The sequence below is a fragment of the Mastigoproctus giganteus genome, chromosome 1 (assembly GCF_048544385.1).
Source record: "Mastigoproctus giganteus isolate SK-2022 chromosome 1, ASM4854438v1, whole genome shotgun sequence".
Lineage (NCBI taxonomy): Eukaryota > Metazoa > Arthropoda > Arachnida > Uropygi > Thelyphonidae > Mastigoproctus > Mastigoproctus giganteus.
In genome coordinates this window covers 96,520,145-96,544,672 of record NC_143575.1, presented here as the reverse complement: position 1 = coordinate 96,544,672, position 24,528 = coordinate 96,520,145, and the positions used below count along the sequence as shown (strand labels likewise).

The following is a 24,528-nucleotide window of genomic DNA, read 5'->3' as shown; positions in this document are numbered from 1 at the left end:
TTTGTGGGCTAATGGTACAGAGATACCACAGATAGCAGTATAGGTTAAGTGTGCGTTAATCGCCATAGCAACTAAAACTATTCAGCGTCAGTATATTGCCTGCGATTTCGAATATTCTTCCGTCGGTTTGCTGTTTGTTGTAAGAAAAACCATGCGATCCACACCTGAGACCGACTAACTAAGTCACTGTAAAAAAAGCCCGTAAAAATATCCTGTCATTGATGGGATTCGAACTAAAGCCTTCAGTACCCAGCTGAAGACCTTGACTATAAGCACTGTGCTACCGAGACAGAAAAGCAGTCGGAAGGATGGATGCGGGACAATCACAATGCAGTTGTTGGTTGTGAGGCACATCAGACGACACTACGCTGCGTTGTGTATTATGATGGTATAAGTGTGTTCACAGACCGATTTGCATGTTGTGCAGGATGAAAAACCGGACTAGCTCATGGGGAGCCCTATTCCTTTCTCTTAAAATCGTCTGACTACAGCTCCGATTGAAAAGGTTTTTGGATATTCCTTTAGCCTATGATAGGACTCTAACCCAGACTTCTCCAAATGAGGGAAAAGTAGCAAAATCCCTATGTTGTCGCCGAGGATGCCAATCGTGAGCGGTGGTAGTAAATCCCATTCCCATTGCGGAAATAGTTCCGGAAATCAGCAGACGTATCTGAAGAATTGTGTAAAGTCGAGGAAGTTTTGCAACACCAGCACATGACATGTGGTGATATTCAAAAATTCAAATTATTATTTTTAAGGCACCAGACTTATCTCACTCATATCTGTGCGGGTAAGTGTGTGTTCATGACTCCATTTGGTCATAGGAGAAACAGTTCAAAACATCAGGAAAGGGAATCGCTTCGGAGGTGGTCCGATGTCTCAGTAGGGATACCGTACCATACGTAAGCATACTCTCGGCATCCTCTAATGGACAATAGTGCTCTTCCTCAACGAGTTCAACTGGTGGGAAACTTTCTTCACACTGAGAATATTCCTTGAGTGGAAAAGTCATCTTGGTCTACAGGCTCGAATCCTGAGCATGTGTGAAATGCTCTAGAGATACAAATTTCGCATCGTCAGCCACTTCTTCGAACCTTAGGGGAATTACGGTTGGTTGGGGATTTTTGGCGCACCGACTGCTGTGTTCATGGTGCTCCAGTTCATATGGTTCCCAGTGTGTTATGCCAACACAACTTCATAGGCAGACATGCAACGTTATACAAAGCTCAGCCCTTGGGATTCAAAGCGATCCGAGATGCCACTGCAGCGAAAAGGAAACCTGGGAACATGTGATATATATGCCTGTCCAGCCTACGATGACCCACGCCTAAGTCTACTCACGGAAATACAAGGATCCCCACAGAACCAGGAACACATCTTCCTATCTGATGACTCGACATTGCTGCTTTCGCACGATTTGCCCAGGCTGTACTCACAGCCAGACGGACCAGATGCCGCAATACTAGAATTGGAAGGGCTCCACGCTAACCCCCAAGTGAGGTAGGAAATGTTAACTGCCCGAAGGGCTAGATCATGTTAGCACTTCAAGTGCAGGATCTGCAGAGTTACTCTCCGTAATGCTAACCCCCTAGCCAGGGTAGGATGCTGGCACCCCATGCAGGGTGCAGAATCACTGCTGACACTCAATAGAGTGCTGATCTTCATACTAAGCGCATGGCTATTGGAGCTAGCACAGGGGCACCTGCTTCTGTGACCTTCGTTTCCCTTCCCCAACCCCCACTTCACTTATATTGATTGGTGGACAGTCTGCCCTGTTGATCCACCTTCTGTCACCCAATATTTTGACCGCCTATACCCCTATCTCCCCGTAGCTCTCCTTACATTTTTTTTTTTAAACTTGGACTTCATCCAGGAAGCTGAGGCGACCCATGCAGAACCCAGCCAGAGGACAATGGGCAGCCTAGCTTACCTCCTAGTGGTGGTGGCGTGCAACATAGGGTTCCACTAGGGCCCTCCGGCCAAGTAGCCAGAGAAACAACGGAACCCAACATAACATTATGCACATACAACATGCTACACACACTTCTGGCATTTACAGAGTTCTGTATACTACAAGAATATCGATGGCGCAGATGTGGGTGACCACCGGTGACGTCTTACCCTAAATACTATGCCACTATGTTATCTGGACTGAAAAAACAGAACATCTTACGGTGGGGGGAGAAGTAACCCTGCTTCCTCCGCCTGAGATCAGCTAACTATAGTCTCTATTGAAGAGGCCGTTTAGATGTCGGATTCTCAGGCGCAATCATGTCCCCTACTAAATACTCACTTTCATTAGATGATTTTCATATTTTAGAAAGAGCATGCTTTACTCATAAGTTCACACACCACAGGGTGTCTCAAAAATACACGGCATAACTTCAGGAATGAGTTCCTCATATGTAGACAATAAAAATATTTTATATCAACATAGTTCCGGAAATTCTTGGTTCCCGAGTTATTAACCAGAATGTCTTATCGCCCGCAGGTGATTTCCTTCATCACAAGGTACTGAAAGAATCTGGTGGTTTTCCATTCCAACCATGTACTCAAATCAGGAGAAAGCAGATATGCACTTTATGTACAGTTTGGCGGACGGCAATGCTCTGGATGCTCGTCGTTTGTACCACGAAATGTTCCCAGAACGAAGATGTCCAGAGAGGAAAACGTTTGAAGGTATCCATCGACGCCTCTGTGAACATGGGACCTTGACACCTCGTGCTGCCGACAGAAGACGACCAAGATCTACGACTCCTGAAGTAGAGGGGGTGGATCAACTGCCTGGCCTCCACGCTCATTTGATTTAAACCCGCTAAATTTCTTCTTGTGGGGCCATTTAGAGTCATTGGTGTATTCGACTCCAGTAGTTGATGTGGAAACTCTCCGCAATCGAATTGTGGCAGGTTGTGAGACAATACGAAACATGCCAGGAATTTGGCATCGTCTTCGCGAGTCCATGAGACGTCGATGTGAGGTATGTATTAAGGCAGAAGGTGGACATTTTGAACAATTACTATAAGGTGATGTGAACAGTTAAGTGTCATACACAGACCTTCAAAACTCGAAAACCAAGCATTTCCGGAACTAAATATGAGGAATTCTTTCCTGAAGTTATACATGCCGACTATTTTTGAGACACCCTGTATAATGAATGCACTTCCACCATACCACATTTCATCAATGCGAATGATTCAATTAATCTGCAAACTATTGTATTCTTGTCATTTATTAGTGTAGATATATTTCAGAAGGATGGCTTTTTCAATCACTGGAAAAATCGTAAAGGTTATGGTTTTGTTAGTTGACAAAAACAATAGTTTTGGAAATATGGTAAAGTACAAATTCTTACATGTAAAGGCGCATATAAAATAATTTGAGTCATATACAGGCACATATAATTAATTTCTGTTTGCGTCGGGCTTAATAAGCAGTACTTCAGGTGACGTGCTAGAACATTATTACATATTTATTTTTTAGATGAATTCCATCCCACTGTGTACTGTACTCCCATACTGAACACAAATTTAAACAGTTTGTTCGCATTACTGAGAAGATTAATACAATGCAAGGAAAACCAAGGTACATGAAAATCGAAGCCTAATATTTTACTATTAGTTAATACGCATACGTCTTTAGTTTATATTATCGATAAACAATAATATAACTAAAAAGGTTTGCGTACTATAATTATATTTATATACAACTGTTAAAAAGTTTACAAGATTTGTTTTTAATATTTATCATAGAATTAAAGTTGTAAGATATTTCTTAAAGTTTTATACGATATTTAGCTTTAATAAATTAACATATGTAACGTATTAAAAAAAAAAAATAGTTTTCACCTTCCAGTACAGTTTTAATTATAAAGTAAAGCCAGTCTTCCGAAACCGATGTTTAGATAACGACAAGATATTACAGTTTTCTGAATTAACTACAGTTTCAACTTCATAAATATTATTCGCAGAAAACAAGCATGAAAATTATTTGCCAAAAGGTTCCAAATTGATGGAACTACAGATAAACAAATAAAGAATACATTTTTAACGATTTAAAACCAGCACCCATGAACGACTGTCACTTATCTGTAGTGATCTCTGATTACTGATCTCTTAATAGCCAGTTAACAATGCAGTGGAGGCAACTCGTATTTCTCCGAAAAATATGCCAAAGATCGTGAACATATAATAAAATACGAGCGACTGCTGCCAAAGATAGGCAGATTGGGGCGCTCCCAACTCGGTAACCAACGAGGTACGTGCAATATTATTTATTTTAATTCCTGCCCATTATCTCTCCATTATTCCTGCGTGTCCTTCTTCATGCGGTAAACATCCTTTTCTCAATCGCGTCACATTTCTATGAATATTCTTTGGTCCTCCGCATTACTAAGTGACAGGCATGAAAGCTAGCTCACCTGAGGCAAGAAATCGCCCTTAATGAAGGGTATTTGAATTGCCGAACCGAAACGAAAATAATTCCTTATTATTTTCGCGAGCGCGTCAAATGTTTCCCGTAGATCCAAATCGATGGTGTGCAACTTTCTCATAGCATTAAGCTTCCTGAAGTAAAAGTTTGTAATCCGTGCAGAACAATATACTGTATTTCCAGTTGTATTGGGTCTTGAACATATTTCCATGTCTTAGACTAGTCGCTAAGCTAATATTAATCCGTCAGACAAAGAAAATACATGTTAACGAAAACTGATTACAGCACCCCACTCTCAGATTTAATGGCAGTGTAATTTCACTATTCATTTTCCCTCCGGGTGCTTTTTTCACCCTCTGCGTACCAAAGAGAATGTGAATGTTGCCACAGGCAATAATTTTCCAGTAGTGACAGTTTTGGATGATAATCTTTACGTAATACCTCTGTTGTTCTAGTATCTCGAATTTGCTATTGTCTGCCCCTAATCGACATTTATCAGATGAGCTTATTGTCTGAATCTATCGTTAAATGATAAACATTACACTTTTATTGTTCGCTTAAGCATCTCGAGGCATAAACAAGAACTCAGCAATTATTCCGCTGATACAAGGCATTTCTATTCTACTTTATACTTATATTGGACCTTTAGTAAACAGAATATATATATATACAGTGCCTATATCCATTCATCCTTTGATTATAGTGGATTTACATTACATTATACACTGAATGGCCACTTTATTAGGTACCTTTTCATGACATGGAGTTTTCGTACTATGCGTTCGTACTGTATTTGGGCAGATACGTTGGACATTGAATCTGTGCAATTCGGTGCGAGATTATTCCAACACCTAAATAACATCCAGCCAGTGCCGATTTTGTGATCGGGAACAGCTCTTTGATGCTACAGACTAATGACGAGCACATTCGGTCAAATAACAACCCAGTACAACGGTGGTGGCGAAACAGGCATGCAGACACGTGCACGTGTTCTTCACTGAAATCAGTTGTTTCCGTGCTGCATGCGACAGGAAGCAACTGGGAAATATACTCTCATAAACTTTCGACATTTGATGTTTGCACGTTATTTATATTCCGACACCCTGACACGTGCTGGACGAAACGAAAAGCGCGTATACATCTACCTTTCCAGGATTCTGCAAACTGAGTAAAAGCGCACGCCCGATTCAATCATTCACTGAGTATATTGGTACATGTCTCTGTATGCGCGGACAAGAAAATGCACACACAAGCACTGCATTCCTTCGCAACTGTCCCAAAACCTCCGTGACCATTGCGCATAGCATTCTGATATTGATTTTTGGTTAGTATAAATGGATATTCCTCCTATGTCAATATACACGCTCTTCTGTCCAACTTGTTTGAAATGTATATACATCTTTGCTAATACATGGATTTTAGAGACCCTGGAGAAAATGTGGATTCATGTTCTTCAGTTTCCATGGTGAATTTGATTTTCAGGTCAACTGAATTCGATGAAGCAGCAACTCCTTATATTTTTCCAGATAGCAAGCGTCATGTGTGTATATTTGAATTGTGTTTTGGTTTATTTTAACAGAACACAAGGTCCTCTTTCCAAGTCTTTCATTAACAAGTTGGCTGCAGCTGACGATTCCCATTACATTTTGGAACTGTTTATAGTCTGATTTTTCCATGCAAAAACAATTTGGCTTCAATCTTATTTAAATCTTGGGCGAATTAGAGAACCCATCTGGTTAGTTTTAATTGATCATTAAAGTAAAAATTAATACAAGTTCCAAATATTTACAAACGACATTATCAGTTAAAAGTAAGTTAATAATCTAACGGTTCGTGCAGTGTCATTTCTAACTTATACAATCTGTTAGGCGCACCCATTATCGTGTCTATAAACCAACAACTTCCGGCGTTTGATTTAATCCGTTGCAGCTATGTATTATTAAAAACTGAAATAGGCAGTATTTGAATCAAGTTTGAATTAGAGAGTTGAACAACAACGCTGATTTAGATCTAACATATACGGCAACATTCACCAAATTGCTAGAGATCAAAATATAACTGATAAGAGGGACTGCTTTCCCAAAACACCTGCTCGTTTATCAAGAAGGAGAGGGTGAAAGTCCGTCAAATTCCTCCAACGCAGGCATTCCGATTCACAGCAAGCTACCACGTGGTCTGTACGAATAACGTGGCAAGGAACAGATGACGGTTCCCAACGGCTTGAAATTAAAGGAAACCGTTCGCAGCAGCACAGCAAGGGAAAAGAAATGGTGAAGAAGATTCAGTTCGGATTCTCATTTTCTACAAGGATACTCATTCTGGTACAGATTACTGATAGTACAGCAGAAAACACAAAACTTTTATATGTAACAATGTTTTTTAGCAAGTTTCTTAACTGGTTTCGTGCAGAAAGGATTTACTAATAATTATTTTATATTTATAACTAATTAAAGCGTGGACAAGTCGATGTTTCAGTTTTTTAAGAATTCTGTTGAACACAATTCAATTTTTTGTTAGTTATTAAACATTGCACGTTTCACACAACAAGGTACTGTCGTCTGTATCCATGAGTCAATACCAGATCATCTCAGCCGGTTAGTAAGAGAAAACAATTGTCTCAGATTCAACAACCTCGCATGACATTTTCTTTCTGTTCTGAGCACGGACATGTGGAAGAAAAATACCCCACTACCTGATCGTGAAATAGAACTTTCCTCATTACAAATAATGGCGCTGAACTTCTCAAAAGGAAAGTGTGGCCGAGGAACTCCTGATGAAAGTATTGCAATTTGAAGGAGTACGCCACATTTACAGATTAAGATTCTGTTTGCATATTAAGCAGAAAATAAAAGACCAAACTTTTCGAATCACCTTAGTAGTTGTTAATGTTGTTAATTATCCCTCTATCTTTTAGCACTCCCCGGGGACATTAAAAACATGCGTATTAGCAACACTAGCTAAAGATGAATTCTCTTTTTAGAGAAATGGCTGTAAGAAGTTATTACTTCGTACCAACAAACGAATCAAAGAGAAACACAACAGAATAATATCCTTACTAATTTAGGTTTTTTAATAATTTAAACATTTCAAGTCATTTAAATTTGAATAATTTAAACAGTGTGAAAGTTCTTTGACATTTATTCTTTTTAAAGAAAAATATGTACAATCATTGTTACTTGCAAGCATCGTTGTGAGATAGCATAAAAGATATTCTTGGATGATATCCACTTTTGTACCCAGAGCCCGGAATATCACAAAAAACTGCAAATATAAGTCAGCAGTTTGGACTACATCATTCTGTGGCTGTTTTATAAATAAACATTTCATGTTGTCACATATTTTATAAATCTTGATTTACATTTTCCCTTACGTAATCATTCCTAGTGGTACAATTCAAATAAAAACATTCACTATTTTTAGAAAACTTCCCCTGTGCCTCTACTCAAAACAGCAGTATTTTCTTAAAACCATCTGGTTAAAGAAGACTTTCACTATACGGTGATGCTGTGCGTCACATCTGAAGCCATGTGGTCTCAATGAAGTAGAGAAATCATGGTGTGCGAAGAGAGCATGTGACCAACTTAATACCACATTAATCGTCAGTTTTTTTTAAGGCAAGAAAATTATTTTGTTTTATTAAATGAAGACAATGGTCTTATTTAACAAATGACAATTTTAATAAAAATCCGATCATAACTACTGGTAAAAGCTCCCCCTATTCATATCCCCTATTTACATTGGATTCAGCAATGGCAAGTAATCTGCCACTGCTGAATCCGTCTTGGAATTTACAACTGATCCAGCGAATGGACGTAGAGCAGAAAAGCAGGACTCCTTACTCACCTGCAGCAGGAGTGGCAAGAAAAATGGCGAATTTCTACCCTCTCCCCGCAGATTAACATCATGAGAATCCAAAACTTAGAAACCGCCCGAAATCTAACCATTCACTCTTCCTCCTCACGCATCAGAGATCAGTGGCGGATTCTGTAGGAGCAATCCACCTCAGCTGGACCCTGAGTAAATTCGAGCAAATATTGCACTTTGTATGGTATTAAGTTGTACGGTAACTTATTCATATACGTAAACTACGTATATACGGGATGTTTAAATATTTCACGGAATAAATTTAGGAGCATATTCTACAGCCGGAAAAAAAAAAAAAAACGGCACAACATTATTCTCAAATTTATTATATAAAAATATGACTAGGTAAAACCGGCTTTCAACAGTACAAAGCATACATACTAACACAATCACTGAATAGCTACATAAATCATATTAATTACTCAGTTGCGAGCAATCAGTCTGGCAAAGTACATACAGCAGTGTTAACGTGTTGGTTATTTGACGATTGCGTGGACTGAAGAAAACCCATATACGATTTTCAGTACTCATTATCAACGTACCTTTAAAATCCTTTTCCATTAATGTTTGGGTGGCGTTCTTGAGGGCAATCTTAGTGGCTCTTATTTTTTTTTAAGGCTTTGGAATGGCACACCTACATTTTTTGCAAAACAATTTGTGGGAACTACTGGAAGACATGTCCTCAGAAAATCGGAAGAGAATGTGGTCTACGCACGACGGTGCACTAGTCCGCTTTTCCCACGATGTTTCCACTTTTTAATCAAAAGTAGAATAACCGGTGGATTTGTCGGAACGGCTCTGTATAGTGAACACCACGGTCACCCGACGTCATACCCTTAGTTACTTTGTGTGGGTCTCATGAAATGCATGGGTTTATCCTAAGTGTATTTCCAAGCAAGGCGAACGGAGAAATCGCGTTTTGGAATCTACTGAAACCATTAAAATTCATTAAGTGAAACGATAGGACATTCCATGAAATTTCGGATTCGTCATCTGAATTTGCACTGAATAAAATGGAGGTCACTTTGAATAGCTGCTTCAGATTTTTTTACCCTTTCAGATCTATATTTTAGTTTTGTTCTATACGGTGGTAATTTATGACCGGAAAGCTTTATATTCAATCTGGATCATACAACAAAGGTAATAGACACACAGGAAGAGTTTGTTCAACTTATTCAACCAATCCAGCACTATGCACTTCGATCCCCATTCGAGAATAACTTCCCCCAATGAAATACCCTATTTTCCTCTTCCCTAGTGCCAGTTCTCTATCAATGTGATCTCCCCGCCACCCAAAAGCCACTGCAGTCATAAAATGACTATAGCAGAAAGAAATTCCATAGGCGATCGAAGGACATTCGTTAACTGCCCTCGTTCCGTATACCTTTCATCCACATAATTCATGGCGCTTCAGTTAATTTCCTCGCGTTTTGCAATCAAGTATTCCGCATCCATTAGATCCCGCTACTGTTTTTTATTATATATTTAATTCAATATATATCATAATGTGTTGTCATATCAATGTCGTATAATGACAACATAACAAGAATGTACATCCAATTTTAAAATTAATAAACGAAATTAAAAGGCAGCGCATTGGATATATTACCGAAGAATGAAGTAAATTAACAATTTATCTTCTCATTTCTATATCTCATTTGTTGGTATGAATCTGATAGAAAATGCTTCAATGATGTATCAGTTAAAATATGGTCAAAATTTTATTTATACATCCCATTTTATTATATTTCAGAGAATTAATATACATCGAGTTTTATTATTTACTTTATTACCAAGACTGAGGGGGTCATTTTCTTCATTTCAAACATTATAGCAAACCATTCTAAGACGGTAGAAATGTTGAGACCTGAAAAGCACCAATTAAATTATTAAAAGAACGTAAAAAATATTGTACAGTCTTTTTTACTACCTAAGGAAATGTAATGGAAGACTCGCTAACGGTGAAATGGGTATGGTAGTCGGAGGAAGGGAAGACTACCTGGCTGTATAACCGGTCTGACTAAGCTACAAACAAAAAAGAGTAGATATACTGAACGACGGGGGGGGGGGGGTTACCGGCAATGTTGCATCAAATCACTAGCGGTAGTGCTCTAAAGAAATGTTCTTCGAGATTAAGTGCCTCATGTAATAAATGACCACAGAAAATTTCGTGTGAAGCTACACACACATCACCAGCATTGAATACATGCAAGGAAACCTGGATTTCAAGGAACTCAGAAATACGTTTTTCACTCCGACGTTGTATTACGAAAATCATGCAGCTGTTCTGTAAACAGATATCCACAAACGGCTGAAACTAAAACTATTCAGTGCCCGCGGAAGTGCTCATTATAACACCCCTTTCATATTAACTGAAGCACATTTTAATAAGCAAGTGTTGCATTTCCAGTTCTGGCTGAAAACAATCCAAAACATGGCGTGGGACCTAGCAATCACAACCTTTGATATCGGGGAAGAGAAAGCACGCAAATAACATCAAAGCATCAATAAAATATGTATTTTTCCAAACCAATTACTGCTAGTGTTTATTTTATTGACTGTTTCCTGTTCTCAAGTAGTAAAGATTACAGAAAATTAATATTAATTCTTACAAAGTTATTGTACACATGTCAGACGTACTACGAGCAACCTGGGTTTGCAACTTAGTGCACACTGATCCATATTTTGGAGACACTTCACAACGAGTTGCCTTGGTATTGCACTAATCTAAATAAAAGGCACTGCTTCAATGGGGAAATATACTGCTTTTTATTTAAAGTGGATGCCATTCCCCAGACCAGGGTTTCGACTCTAACTGGAATCACATCGGTGAGCAGGTAGGAATTATGAAGACTTGAGCGACCCAGTGATGATAGGACAAATCCTCTCAGTGGTCCAGGTCTTCACAGTGACTACCTGCTCACTGATGTTACTCCAATCAGGGTCGAAATCCTGGTTTGGACAGTGGCATACGTATTAAATAAAAAGCAATATACTTCTCCACTGGAGCAGTGTTTTTTTGTTTAGAGTAGTCCAATACCATGCAGTACTCTAAATAAAACTGCTGATGAGGTGTCTCTACAATATGAAATCTATATACTAAGTAGAAAATCCAAATTTCTTATAACTATGTACAGTAAGAGCCTGTGCCCGACTGTACGATGACTTTATATAGCCTTCATAGCTTGAGGCTTTTGCCCTAGACTTAACTATATTAATTCTTAAAAACAGAAGCTTAGATAAATGTTAACTGATATTGAGAAAGAAGCTGCAATGGCAAAGGCATCACTAATATTGCTTTCTGCCAATTTACATGGCAGTGATATTTCAAGATACGAATCTCGCTGCGGCTGGCCTATTTAATCTAGTAGTGTAACAACCTTGCTGGTAGTAGTAATTATTCCTGTCATACGTGGCAAAACAAACTGGTTTATCATTTGTAAAGTGTCACTTAATTTCATCTGAATAAATATCCTAACACTGATACGACTTGCCATAAATCTGTTAGCCGAGAAGGGGAGAGGTGTCTGTGTCAACGCTCTTTGATCACATCGATTGCTAATCTGGGACATTCAGTGCGACACTACCCTCTAACAAAGGATCCACTTCCAGAACTATGTTTAGTCCAAATGGGCATTTCCTTTTTCGTTTATTCTTTATCAAAATAACGTCGACTCCAAATAGCAACAAAGTGATTGATAACTGGGAATTATTGAGTATAAACACAAGGGCCAGCAGAACCGCAGAACATAATAAAGGAGAGACCTCAACAGAGTTTGAGCTACTACTTGTTCTGAAACAGAGACAGAAGTAGAGGGGAAGAACTCCCCCCCCCCAAAAAAACAAAAGAGATCTTAGAAAGTTTGGCTTAAACATCTTTTTGAACATCACACAGAGAGGATAATTCTTTCTGTGACAAAAATTATTTAAGGCTAATTGTTAAACAAGCCTTGCTTCCTTGTATGAATTTGCCCTTGTTACTATACCAACACCAGCTGGTATGAGACACAATAACAAATTTTCTATTTATACTCCAGGACAACCACATAAAGTCAGAGGAGTGCACAAGATAGAGAGAGTACAAGAACATTATTCTATTTCATAGTCACGTAGGGTTGAACCACGGTCACTCAAGTGCGTGTATTTATGTATCCTCGCGCTTTACCACTCAGTAATCAGTTGTATTTTGCTTATCAAATCATTTTCAATTTTTTCACCTTCATACGGCAGCGCAAAGATTTTTAAATGCTCGGAGGTAAACAAGAAAATATCGTTGCTCCTCACTGCACGAAAAAAGGTCCCAAATATTCATTTTCTGCTCCATTAGAGGAAAGGTTCCATTAAAGCCATTAATTTTGTTTCTCCTGAGCCGAAAAAATACCACCTGGATGCTGTCTCTTCTATGATCCCATTGATTTAAAAGTTCTACTCTATATTTTATTTCAAGACGTATACACCGTAATATACTATTATAAACAAATAAATTTTAGTATTTTTTTTACTTTAATTTTTAAAAAAATTACGTTTCTAATTTTAAATTCTATCAATCTCGTTTATATTTAAATTCTATTCCTTATCTTATCAGCAGTTTTTAAAATGATTTTTGCTGTAATATATATATATATATATATATATATGCTGTAATATATATATATATATATATACTGTATATATATATATATATATATATATATATATATATTATGGTTGATACATTGAAAGGGTTAGCCCTCGAAAAAGTCCCTTTCAATGTATCTCATTGCCATAATTAACATTTTAATGGTATTTTTTATATATTTTTTTATATTTTTTCTATATTTTTATAATTTATTGCTTATGTCATGGCATATATTTATATTTTTTTCCATGTCACGTTGGGTACCCGCAATGGTTTTTGGTTTACCTGATAAGCTAGTATATCATATTTTACCTTTAAAAACTCTTACCACTATTAACTTAACGCATATTCATATATATATATATATATATACACACACACACACAAATTTAAATTAAGTGTGATTATCGAAATATAACTTAATTTTCTTAATTAATTTTGCTATCAAACACAAATTTATTCTGACACCTTTTATTTTTAATTATGGTTATTCTTAAGTTGGAAAATGCACTCTACGAATATTTCAAAATGAATAAACAAGTATGGCAATATGGCAATTTAACGGGCAAAAACAGCTTGGATTAAGAATATTTTTATATAAAAGAACATACTAAAAAGAACATACTACAATTCAATTTTTTATTATCGTGGCAGATTTACTTATTTAAGGAAGGCACCGAAGACGAATATATCGTATAAATAACACAAACAAATCGTTTCAATCTGCAGGACAAATTCGATTAGGTTCAATTTAACATGCAGACTTTTACTGTGAGCAAGAAGTGTTATTTATGCAGCTCCGCGTATTTCTTACGTAAGGATGGGTGCGGATGTTAAATGTCTTTAACGAAAAAAAAATTGAATAAACAAATATCGAAGATTTTTAAACCACTTGGCGCATTCTAATATGCAGCATCCAATTCACGCAATGAAAAGCAGTGTCGATCGAACAGCTAAACACAAGCAAAAAGTTGAAAGGAAGCAACTGCTATTATCACGTAAAGGCACAATGGAAAGCAGCTAACAGTTGCGCAGGAGAAACAGATTGGTTTAACCACGGGGACAGCAAATTAAATTGAACAGACTCACCTTCCACAGCCACTGCAGTTGGGTGCTCAGTCTTTGGGAATCCAAAGACTGGCTCCGCTGCTGAACGGAACTCCTTCGGTAGTAAGTGGCCATGTACGATCTACTACTGCACGCACACGCAACTCTCTCAAGTAAACAGATGAAGTAGATAACAGTTCAAATACGCGGCAACGTTAGACAAATCCCTCTACGCTCATACGCGAGCTGTTGGAAATCGCATCATCACTTCTGTCATCAACTTCACGTGCGTATTCCCGTCGGCTGTCGGTGCTATTCAGTACAGAAGAGTGTTAACAACTCGCTGGTACTATCACCACAGCACTGCATCCGTCAAAGTCACCTGTAGCTGCGGACGGGTTACCGTAAGCCCGATGCAGGGGTTGCCGTGTCTCGTTATCCGGTTTCCTTGTCAGTCATGTGATCAAAAAGCTTCCAACTTCGTTTCACGCGCGCGAAGCATGTGCCACGATACAGCAGCCCTCTATACTCGCCGACGGCGATAAATCACCGTTGGCTTTACGCGTTCGACACGAGACTCGTTTCGGGCTTGTTCGTGGCAACGTCGGTATGTTTGGTAAAGCAGAAGAGTTTTTCTTCTATTTGTTATTACGATGTGGAGAGACAGACGATGCCTATTGGTTTCGAATTGGCGGTATTTAAACAGGATGTCCAAAGGGACCAATGCGGGCCTGTAATTCATAACGAGGAAGTATTGGAGCGAAAAAATTACGCATTCTCATCTTCGTAACCTGGGGGGCGCAGCAAGAAGAGGAAATTGACTTCGCTAAATGGTTTCGAAAGTCAGAATTTCATCGCAGCTGTTTTTGTAATTAAAACTGAAGAATACGGGAGCGAGGGGCAGCGGGGTTATACCTCATCATCTTGTATAGAGTGAATGCTCATACAAGTATTAATGTCAGATGATCTATCTCTGTTGCTTGCACATTCTTGACTATTTGATTTCCTCTCCTCCCCACCGATTCTGTAAAAATTTCTGTATCTGTGAAGGTTAAATTTTACATTATCTGTTGAGCGCCAGAATTCTGTTTGAGAAACTCCTCAAATATGCTGTCTATTTTCTAATAATTTTATTTTAATAACATGTTTCGCTTCCCTCCTTTAGCAATCTCCAAAAATATCCTGCAATTTTCATCTTCTTTTCTGCACGCCTCTGTTCACGAGTGGCCGACTCCATAAATGAGTCTCTTCCAGCTTTGACATCCAAACTGCTGTTATATAATTATATAACTGTATTTGGTCTTAAACGTTGTTTAATATCACCTGTCCGACTAGTTCGTGGTCTTCCTCTTGGCCCAATTGCGGTACGAATTTCCCAATCAACGATTCGTTTGGCACTTTCTCCACGTCCCATTATATACAGTGTCCTGATCACTGCAATTGTCTCTTTTATTACACCATTAACCTTCGCGTAGGTCAGCGCATCTCCCGCTGTCTCATTTCTTTTCCTTTCTGTCTGACTAGTTGTAGAGTTTCCCTAGAGCTATTTCTTAAGCTGTAAATTACTCTTCATCCTATTCTTTCACGATACATACTTTACAATCACATAATATGATAGATAATATCTAACCATGTCGTGTCCAAGTTAATACTAATATCCTTCTAACATATATTGGGGGGGGGGGGTGAAATGTTTATAATATTTTTCCGGCCTCACTTAGGTTTCAGTTGAGATTACTGTATCGGCAGCATATTTTATAATATAATATCGTCGTCCATAACTCGTTTGGAGAGAGATCTGGGTTCGATTCCCGTCAAAAACTGGAAGAATTTCTAAAGTCCTCTTCATTCTAGGCTACAGTTAGCCGATCTCAGGCTGAGAGAGTCGGTTTTTTTTTCTCAGTGAGTTATTTAGAGTTTGTCAGCCAGCACAATATACAAATTGTCCACTGAACATTCACTTCTACAGACATAATACACTTAAGGTTATGAACGCATGCTTGGGGCAATTAACATGAGTATATAAGAATTAAACTATCAAGCCAGGTATCGAAAACACGGTGGCCAAAAGAAAACATTTGCGTTACACCCCTTTACTGTCATTCTGTCTGGTTCAGCGTTGTTGTTGTTGTGTAGGTACAATGTTTTTTTACCGATTGCTTGAACATTTCATAGTAAAATTGCCAGGAAATTGGAAACGATGCAAGGAGGATTTATCGTTGATTCAAACGATTACTTCTATAACCACTAACTCCATTATTTTCCCGGAAACAGAGGTCATTGCTCACAGGTCTTTACTGTGTTCAGAGGTAATTACTCACTTCGCTCTTTGACGCCCTTGCCCTTTGTGAACAAGAGAGACATTTGCACATCTTCAATCTGTAGGGAACTCCACTGAATTCAATGATGCTTTCATGATAATGGTCAAAGGTTAGCTTACTCTTTCTGTGCCTCCTTAAATATAATTGAATAAATCCCATCAGCCCCAGACGCCTTATTTACTTTTAACAATTTTTCTTCCACTTTCCTCTTAATTACCAAAAAATAATTTCTGGTTAAAATTTGATATTCTTCTGGCATCTTGATTCTCGCTATGGGCTTTAATAACACAAAAACCTTAACTGAGGGCATTCTCTGCAAGTTTGCGCCCTCTCCTCCTCACAGCGGGTGGAAAAGACTTGAGTTTGAGCTTCATCAATGACGGGAGAAATTTTTATGGGCCTTTTTTCACAACGTGGCAGAGTTAGTCGGTCTCAGGCGAGGGTATCATGGCGTGTCTTCCAGAAACTCGAATGTTTCGTCCAGCAAAAAATCGACCACATAACACACGCAATTTACAGAGAGTAAACACGGGGCAATATGGCCTTAGTCGCTGATGCTCGTAAAAAGCCCAAACTACAACAACCGAAATTTGTACAACAGAGGTGACAGGTGATGAACCCATCGACACATCCACCCTTGCGTCTCTACTTAATAGTGTAAACTGCAATTCATCACGCTTTAATGGCTGATTCCAATCTACAGTCCAATAGAGTAATAACAAACGCTACTGGAGTCTTTCCGATGTTTTAGTGAAACCAGTCATTTTCAATTGGAATTTCAATGAGAAAATTTAAAAATTGTTTGTTTTAAAACAGCATGCGTGATTAAACCGCCAACAAAAAGAAAGTGTTTTTCACATACTCTTACCTCATAAGCTGCTTAATATAAGTTACTTAATTACAAGAGAGGAGTAATCGTTTGAAACCTTGTTTTCTACGTATGTATACAAGGTAATTTATACTTAATTACGTACAGGTCCATGTTCTAAGGCTCGAGGCAATCGCTTACACTGCTTTGCACTAAAGGTCATTTTGATTCGAAAGCAAGGTGACCATTGTCGTGTCCCGATATATTTAATCCACATGACAGTTTTCACATCTTATCTACAATACATCTTCCCAATCAACAACTGGCAGCGGGTCATGGACACCCTGTTGTTCCTTCGGTATTAGTTTTGGAATTTGTTCGCTTCGATTTTAAGCCTAAACCTGTCTTGTTTCAGTTGCTTCATTCTAATGAAGCTAATGTCATTTGTGCTTCACTTTCGATTTTACTTCTTCACGCTTCCATTTTTACTATTTCATTTTATACCTTGTCACTTGGTTTTCCTTTCTTTCTCTATCTGTGCATTTTACAAATGAAAACAGATCACTAATTTCTACAGGACCGGAGTTGCTTTATCCGCAATCTAACTTGCATAAGGTTGTGGATAAAGTATCAAAAAAATTGCATTTTTTTTTCTAACAGAAGCCAAGGAAGTTCAACCGCTGCGATTCTGGATTACATGATTAGTACCGTATCAAAGAGTGCATCAGGTGGGTACATCAGGTACTGACGCGCATACCCATCTTTATCAGGTCTTCATTGTACACACGGGCTGAAGTCCGACGCCTGTCTAGATGTAGCGTGCAATAACCTATGACCGAAACAGATTACCCGGAGAAATGTTTATATCTAAAGAAAACATTGCTGGTTCTTTTGATACTTTTGCTAGTTAAAATCTATCTCTACCGGCAATTCCCCTGCACACTATTTTGATCAGTATTTTCTCAAATAATTTGAATAAAAAATAGCGTATTAACTTCTCCCTCACATTAATGTAAAATATCCGCATACATGTGCACATTTTATTTTTATTCTATCTGGAAAAAGCGATCTTAACAATTATAAGTGGAAATATTGCTAATTACTTCGTGCGTAACTTTATTGTTAAATCACAGGACTGTAAGTTAACTGGGAAATACAACTGATTGTTTCTTTTATAGCAGAAGCTGGTGCCAGCTGCTATAGCTTATGGTGAAAATCTCTGAGCACTAATTGGGCCGGCTGGAGGGCAAGGTGCCAACGTTAATAATGTTGAATATATCATTGTCAGTGGCATTAACAAGGCGAAGGTAGAAACATCAATCAATTAATCATTCTGCTGATGGTTTGATGGAATAAGAACGCATGCGCACATCTTGGCCTCTATCAAAATTGCCTAATTACGATTGCACTTGCGTAGTTTTACCTGATCGTAAAATTTTACTTTACAATTTGATTTACATTTGAAAGATTCCGATTATCAGAAGAACTATCGTGATTTACTTTTTTCCACAGGTGAATTGTATACTTTTGGATAGGTTAGACCGGCAGTCTTTGCCTTTTTAAAGACGAGGGACATCGATTGCAGACTGAGGATTGTCTGTAAGTTTAGACAGGATCTGTCTCAATGAACAGCTTCGTGGCTGAAGGTCAAAGACACCTATATAAGACGATCTCTTCGTGCTATTTTTATTGAGGGCGATCTAATATCAATAGCTATTCTACTGAGTATTTAACCTCCAAATTGTGGAAAGTAGACGAAATTAGATGATAAAGTAATATTAATCGTATTTAACTGCGAATTATTTCAGTGCTTCTTCTTTTTCAGGTTCCGTGTTTAATTTGAATATTGGTGACCAACATTTTCTAACCAACTCCATCCCTTGCTTTGTGAAATAGTTCTTGTGTCGAAGGATCCACTGTCCATTCTTTGATTACCAAGCCACCTTTTCCTTTGTCTTCCCTTTTGCTGTTTTGCGCTTAATCTTCCCTTGCAGGGTTAATTTCTGCAGGTCATATTGAGCGCCTCTTGTAATATGCCCAAGGTAGGCAGTCTTCCTCCTTGCAATTGTAGTTAGTAGAGTTCTCGTGGTCCTTGTCCTCTTAAGGACCCGCTCCGATTTGCCCTTGTATCTTTCCTTCAATTCTGTGTACACATTATAAGTGGAAAAGATTTCTTAAATCATTTCAGTACTACGATCTTAAAAGAGGGATATTTAAAAGCACGATGTGTTTTCGTGATGGGTCGGTGGGTAGAGAAGCTAGCGTGATAACAGAGAAAAATGTAAAAAGCTATCAATATTATGATTTCACAAAAATGTTGGGCTTTTTTTTTCCCTTTCTTTTTTGCTGTTTAACCACCACCATCTATCTCTCGCCTACATTGGATTCTTGGAAGGTTGTTTTTAACATTATGAACTCCGGTCTTCATTTACGGAGAAGACCTTGACCATAAACAATAATGGATGAATATAAAACAACTCTCATGCAGCAGCTGGTACCGAACCAAAGTTGCAGTCTGGTATTTATGATATCTGCGTGCAAAGCATATGAAATTCCACCTCCGAAACAGAACTGGAAGTTTTATTTCACAGATAACAGACTATCTTGCCACACAACTGGAGTCCTCTTTAATATTAATTAGCCGTTTACCTTGTTTATGAACGACGATTTTCGTGCCGATATCACCATCCTAAGGCGAAGAGTCAAATGGAATTAGAATACCGGCAACGTGCAATCTTCACGCGAACTCTCAATGAGTATATGAGAATCTCCGCATTTGTTAGGGCTGTTTAATGCTGCTATATGGGGAATGGGAGCGAAATCTGTGCAGAATGTTAAACATGCAATATAACTGTCACTGCAGCAATTATTTGCAATATTCCCACGACACTTTTGCCCTCCTACGGAAGGTTACATTACGTTTTGTACAAAATGTTTCTCACACTACACCTGAAACTGCTCGGCACGTGTCATATCGGAGGGGGGGGGAATGTCTCCTGGCATCGTGCCACTTCACTACATGTCCCACTAAACAGATTGCGATGTTGCTACATAACAGTTGTACCCAGCTGAGCGGTTTTTGTGAACCTCACACACAGCCTCACAACTTTGTCTTTCGCTCGCTTCTTTCACGCGATTATATACACAGCAGAGTATGTAGCAACTTCAGTGGGAAACGTGTGAAAGAGGCCGAATTGTAACTTTCAAGGTGTCTTAAACGATTTTTGATTTTGTCCTCAAGGTTAACGGAAATATCAGCGCGTCAGCTCGAGGCAAACAGATCTTGTAAAACACCTTCTAGAAGTTAAAAAAAAAAGCAGTCTGAAGGCAAAAAACAAAGAATATTAATGAGAAACGTGACTTTGCTAATTATCACAGTTCCGTTGGTTTTAAAACAGCCGACCGACCCTGCACAGATAATGACAACTCAATAAGCAAGTCTTATTGATAACACGGGTTTTGAATTCCACGTAATTTTTCCACCCAAAATTAAAATCAAAATCGGAAAAGAAAATTCTCATCTGTGGCTAATCTAGATGAGGCCCGCATCTGATGGAATGCCTCTCTTTGTAATCTTCCCTCAAATTATACGGCGAAAAGGCAATCAAATACACTCGTACACGAATCTGTAAATAATCAAATTTAATTGTTAATTAATAAATTAACAATTTTACACTCTACAATTGTTCTCATGCATAATTATTAGGCTCCCTGCACTGTGTATTCAACAAAATAAAATGAAAATAAGGGAAGAATCTGCCTTAATGTGTTCCTTTCTTTTGCGATCCGACCACCTGGATATGTATATTTTATTTCTTTCAGAGTGGCACGAGAAACTGTTTAGCCAGTTTCTCCCTCCCTTCGTTTCGCATACCAACAAGGTCAGCCTTGCAAGGGCGTTTTCCTCATGTTCCTTCTAACCGTATCGACCATGACCACAAACGATTCGGAGGTTCCTATTATAGAGAACGTCGATATACGTTGTGACCTGCTTTTCTTTGTAGAGAGCTAAGAATAATGTCTCTCGCTTTCAACGTAGCGAACGTAACGTAGACTTCCAACTATCCATATGAACAAGTGTTGCCATCTACCGATCATTCCAGAAAGTGACGCATGACAGTCCTTTATTACAAAACAAAAGTTTGTGTTCACATTAATAAATGAGGATTCACGGTTTACTCTAATAAGAGTCCACATTTATTAAGTTGTTAGTATAAAGCGCCTACTGATCTCACTACATCCGTCTGTCTCACTACTCTACTCGTAGTGGATGGATTTTTTTATAAAATTTTACATTTGGCTCTTTTAGAAAGATCTGTCGATCCATTCCAAATTTCATATAAAAATTGGAACAACGGGGATCCGGCAATTACTATTCTTTCTTTCTTTCTTTCATACACATAACATAGGCTATCCATAACGCGTATATTGTAGCAGAAGCACTATATATTACGTTTGTTGTCATGCGCTGGTTGGAGGAAGGAACGAGCAATGTGGCACATGCACAGAAACGAAATTTCTCGGTTCGTCCATAAAATCCATTGCTTTTTGGAGTTTTTTTTTTTTTTTGTCAATCATGAGTTATTATTTGTTAATACGCCTGAAATGTACGCACTGCGCACATTGTTAAATGTGCTTAGCATGAGCTAGCTTATGACGTGTTAAAAATAGCTAACAAAATATAAAATGTCAATTACTCTCGAAGGCAAAGAACCAGAATATATTTCTGTAAGCGAATACGTAAAATAAGCATCATGGTTGAGAGCAGGGGAGGAGTCATAAATTATTAACTGCCCTCTAGCTGGAAGTATATATCGATCGATAAATGTAGAACAAGAACAAGAAAAATAGGTGAATTCACCTATACGGTTTGTTTTGTTTTCTTTTCTTTTGTTTGTTTTACTGCCAGTCCTCACATAAATTTTTCATAAAGATGTAAGAAATGGGAATGCATTTTTTTTTTAGAGAGATGGGAAAAAAATTGGACAAATAAAACTATATCGTATCCCCTTAAACATGCTTTTCTATTTTACTAAACATGGACCTGACAGTGAAAAGCCCTTCGGGTTAATAAGAAAAAAAAAAAAAAAAAATTAAAACGAGAGAGCTGTTGTTATCTGCTCAAATAAAAAACTTAACGTTTAAGAATCAGATGTCAATCAAATATTAAGCAAAATTCTTAAGGGCCACAAGCCGATCTCTTCATAATAAATAAACAGATACGCCACAATGAGCTACCCTTGACTCTGGGGAACGTTAACGAGCCACGTTGCTGTAAAACTAATATACACGTCCTACCATTAATATCCAGACACCTGCATATTTACAAATAATCTTTATTCAGAGGAACACTAACAACGTGTGCTGAAATATTTAGCCTTTATGACAGACTAGTCTCCGCGAAACACCCTCCAGCAGTGTTTTGTAAATGTCATCCGATATTTTCCGCCATTAGGCGTTCACAGCAGCGACCTGTTCAGCTCTGTTTTTTGGACGGTCTTTCCTCACAGGCATCGGGCGATCCCATTCCTGACGTCAGTACTATAGAAAACTTTTGGTTTTCTATAGTATCCAGGTCACGGCATGGGCTTGCCAGTCCAACTTTTCGACGCTCATGTCCTCCAACCACAACGCAAACAGTATGACATGGAGCGCTGTCCACCTGATACAGGTATGGGCCTTCCCCGACCTGCTGCCACAACGTAGATAAAGCATCATTGTCCAGGATCTAGACAGACCTCAGAATTCATAGTATTGTCCAAAACAACCAATGGTCCCAGACTTCAGCCAAACTTAACTGCCAGAAGGTAAACAGTCCAGCTCCTTCCAGCATCCTGCACAACTGTCAGACCACGTAGCATAACTCGCCACTCCAAAACACATCTTTCTAGTTGTCCATCCAAGAAAGGAGGACTTTACACCAAGCTAGACGGCATCTGATATTAATTGAGGTGATTAGTGACTTGTGGAAGGCAACACAGCCTCGTGAGTATTACAGTAGGTAGAAATAATAATAATAATAAAAATAAATAAATAAAATCGTCGTCTTCCCCACATCGGTGGAAAAGACCCGAGTTCGAGTCTCGTTGATGACGTGAGGAATTTGTATGGACCTTTTTTTTTACAAAGAACTGGATTAGTCGATCTCAGGCGAGGGTAGCATGGTTTTTTCGCCAGAAACTGGGGGTTTTCGTCCTGAAAACAGAAAATCAACCACAGAACACACGCACTTTACAGACAGTATACACGGAGCAATATGGCCTTAGTCCCTAAAACCCTACTACTACAAAAAGGTTACACGACAGTAGTAACCCATATCATGCAGCGCCTGTGCACTGTACTGGTACTAACATGTGCCCCAATCGTCTCACTGAGGGCCTCTGTGTGTTGCGACAACTTCGACCTGCATTTAGAGTGAACGCTTAATTGTGGGGCTTGCCCGTTATGTTCCATCAGCTTTGGAGGTTTACCGCATTTTTTCGTGATGGTTTCAACATCAGTTCGCTTCCATTTGCAGATCATACAACTAATCGCCGACCTATGGATCTTTAGTGCCGCTGAAATGCTACGTACAAACCGATTGCTTAGTGGCATCCTATTATCATTCCGCGCTGGAAGTGTATTAACTCCACCGAAGAAAGCATCTTGCATTAACAGTCGTACTACTGTCTCCTTGAAGTCCTGTGAGCATATTTACTGTTGCATTTGGCACATGGTGCTTGTATAGCACGCGACCAATCATCAACGGATGGATGTAAGGATATTAATGGTAGGGCAGTGCATAAAGATCTCAGAGAAGTGTGTTATAGGAAAGCTACTGAGGTTGAAGGAGGGCAAGACTCCAGGAGAGATGGGATGCTTGTCATGTCTCTCTGATGCTTGTCTGGATGACGGCTGTGGCTTTGTTCTGCAGTAAACTAGTGTCAACATTGGCCTAATATCCCAGGATCTCTTCCACCATAAATAGCAATTTTCTGAGTGAACCACGCTGGGTATTAAAAATATAAATTGCTCGTATATTCAATTAAAATTAAAAAGGCAGCATACAAGCATATCAAGGTTGGAATGATAATGAGAGCGTTATTAGAACCTGGGAAGATCCCCTTGAAGAAGTACGAATGTCTGTCAAGTCCAAAAGTGGCGCTAAACAGGCGTTCAGTAGCGATAGGCCAGTGAGCGTGATTTCTGTGGTAGGGAACGAGACTATGATCAAAGATGCGATTCAGGACCATCTCGCCAAGAATGGTATCATGAATACATCCCAGCATGGATTCGTTAAGGGGAGATCATACCTGACCAATGTTGTAATTACTGTGATGTAATCACAGCTGAATGCAAGTAACATTTTTTACATTGCAAACCATTACGGCTGTTGATACCATCCATCTCGAAAAGCTGCTATATATATAGGGAGAAGTTGGAGTAGCTTGTAAGATCCTATG

The 24,528-nt window shown here is 38.7% G+C and overlaps 1 protein-coding gene across 4 annotated transcripts in view; it reads right to left on the bottom strand.

The window, feature by feature from the left end:
• The window catches only part of LOC150091024 (5'-AMP-activated protein kinase subunit gamma-1-like), a 500,398-nt gene that overhangs the window by 303,387 nt on the left and 172,483 nt on the right, over nucleotides 1–24,528 (bottom strand). The window contains exon 1 of one of the 4 annotated variants that reach the window (XM_090373937.1): nucleotides 14,000–14,548. The exons of the other annotated variants lie outside the window; for them this stretch is intronic. Coding sequence (XP_090230063.1) covers nucleotides 14,000–14,092 — 93 coding nt within the window. The 5' untranslated portion in view covers nucleotides 14,093–14,548. Of the gene's footprint in view, nucleotides 1–13,999; nucleotides 14,549–24,528 lie in introns of those variants that run through there. 4 annotated transcript variants of the gene reach the window in all.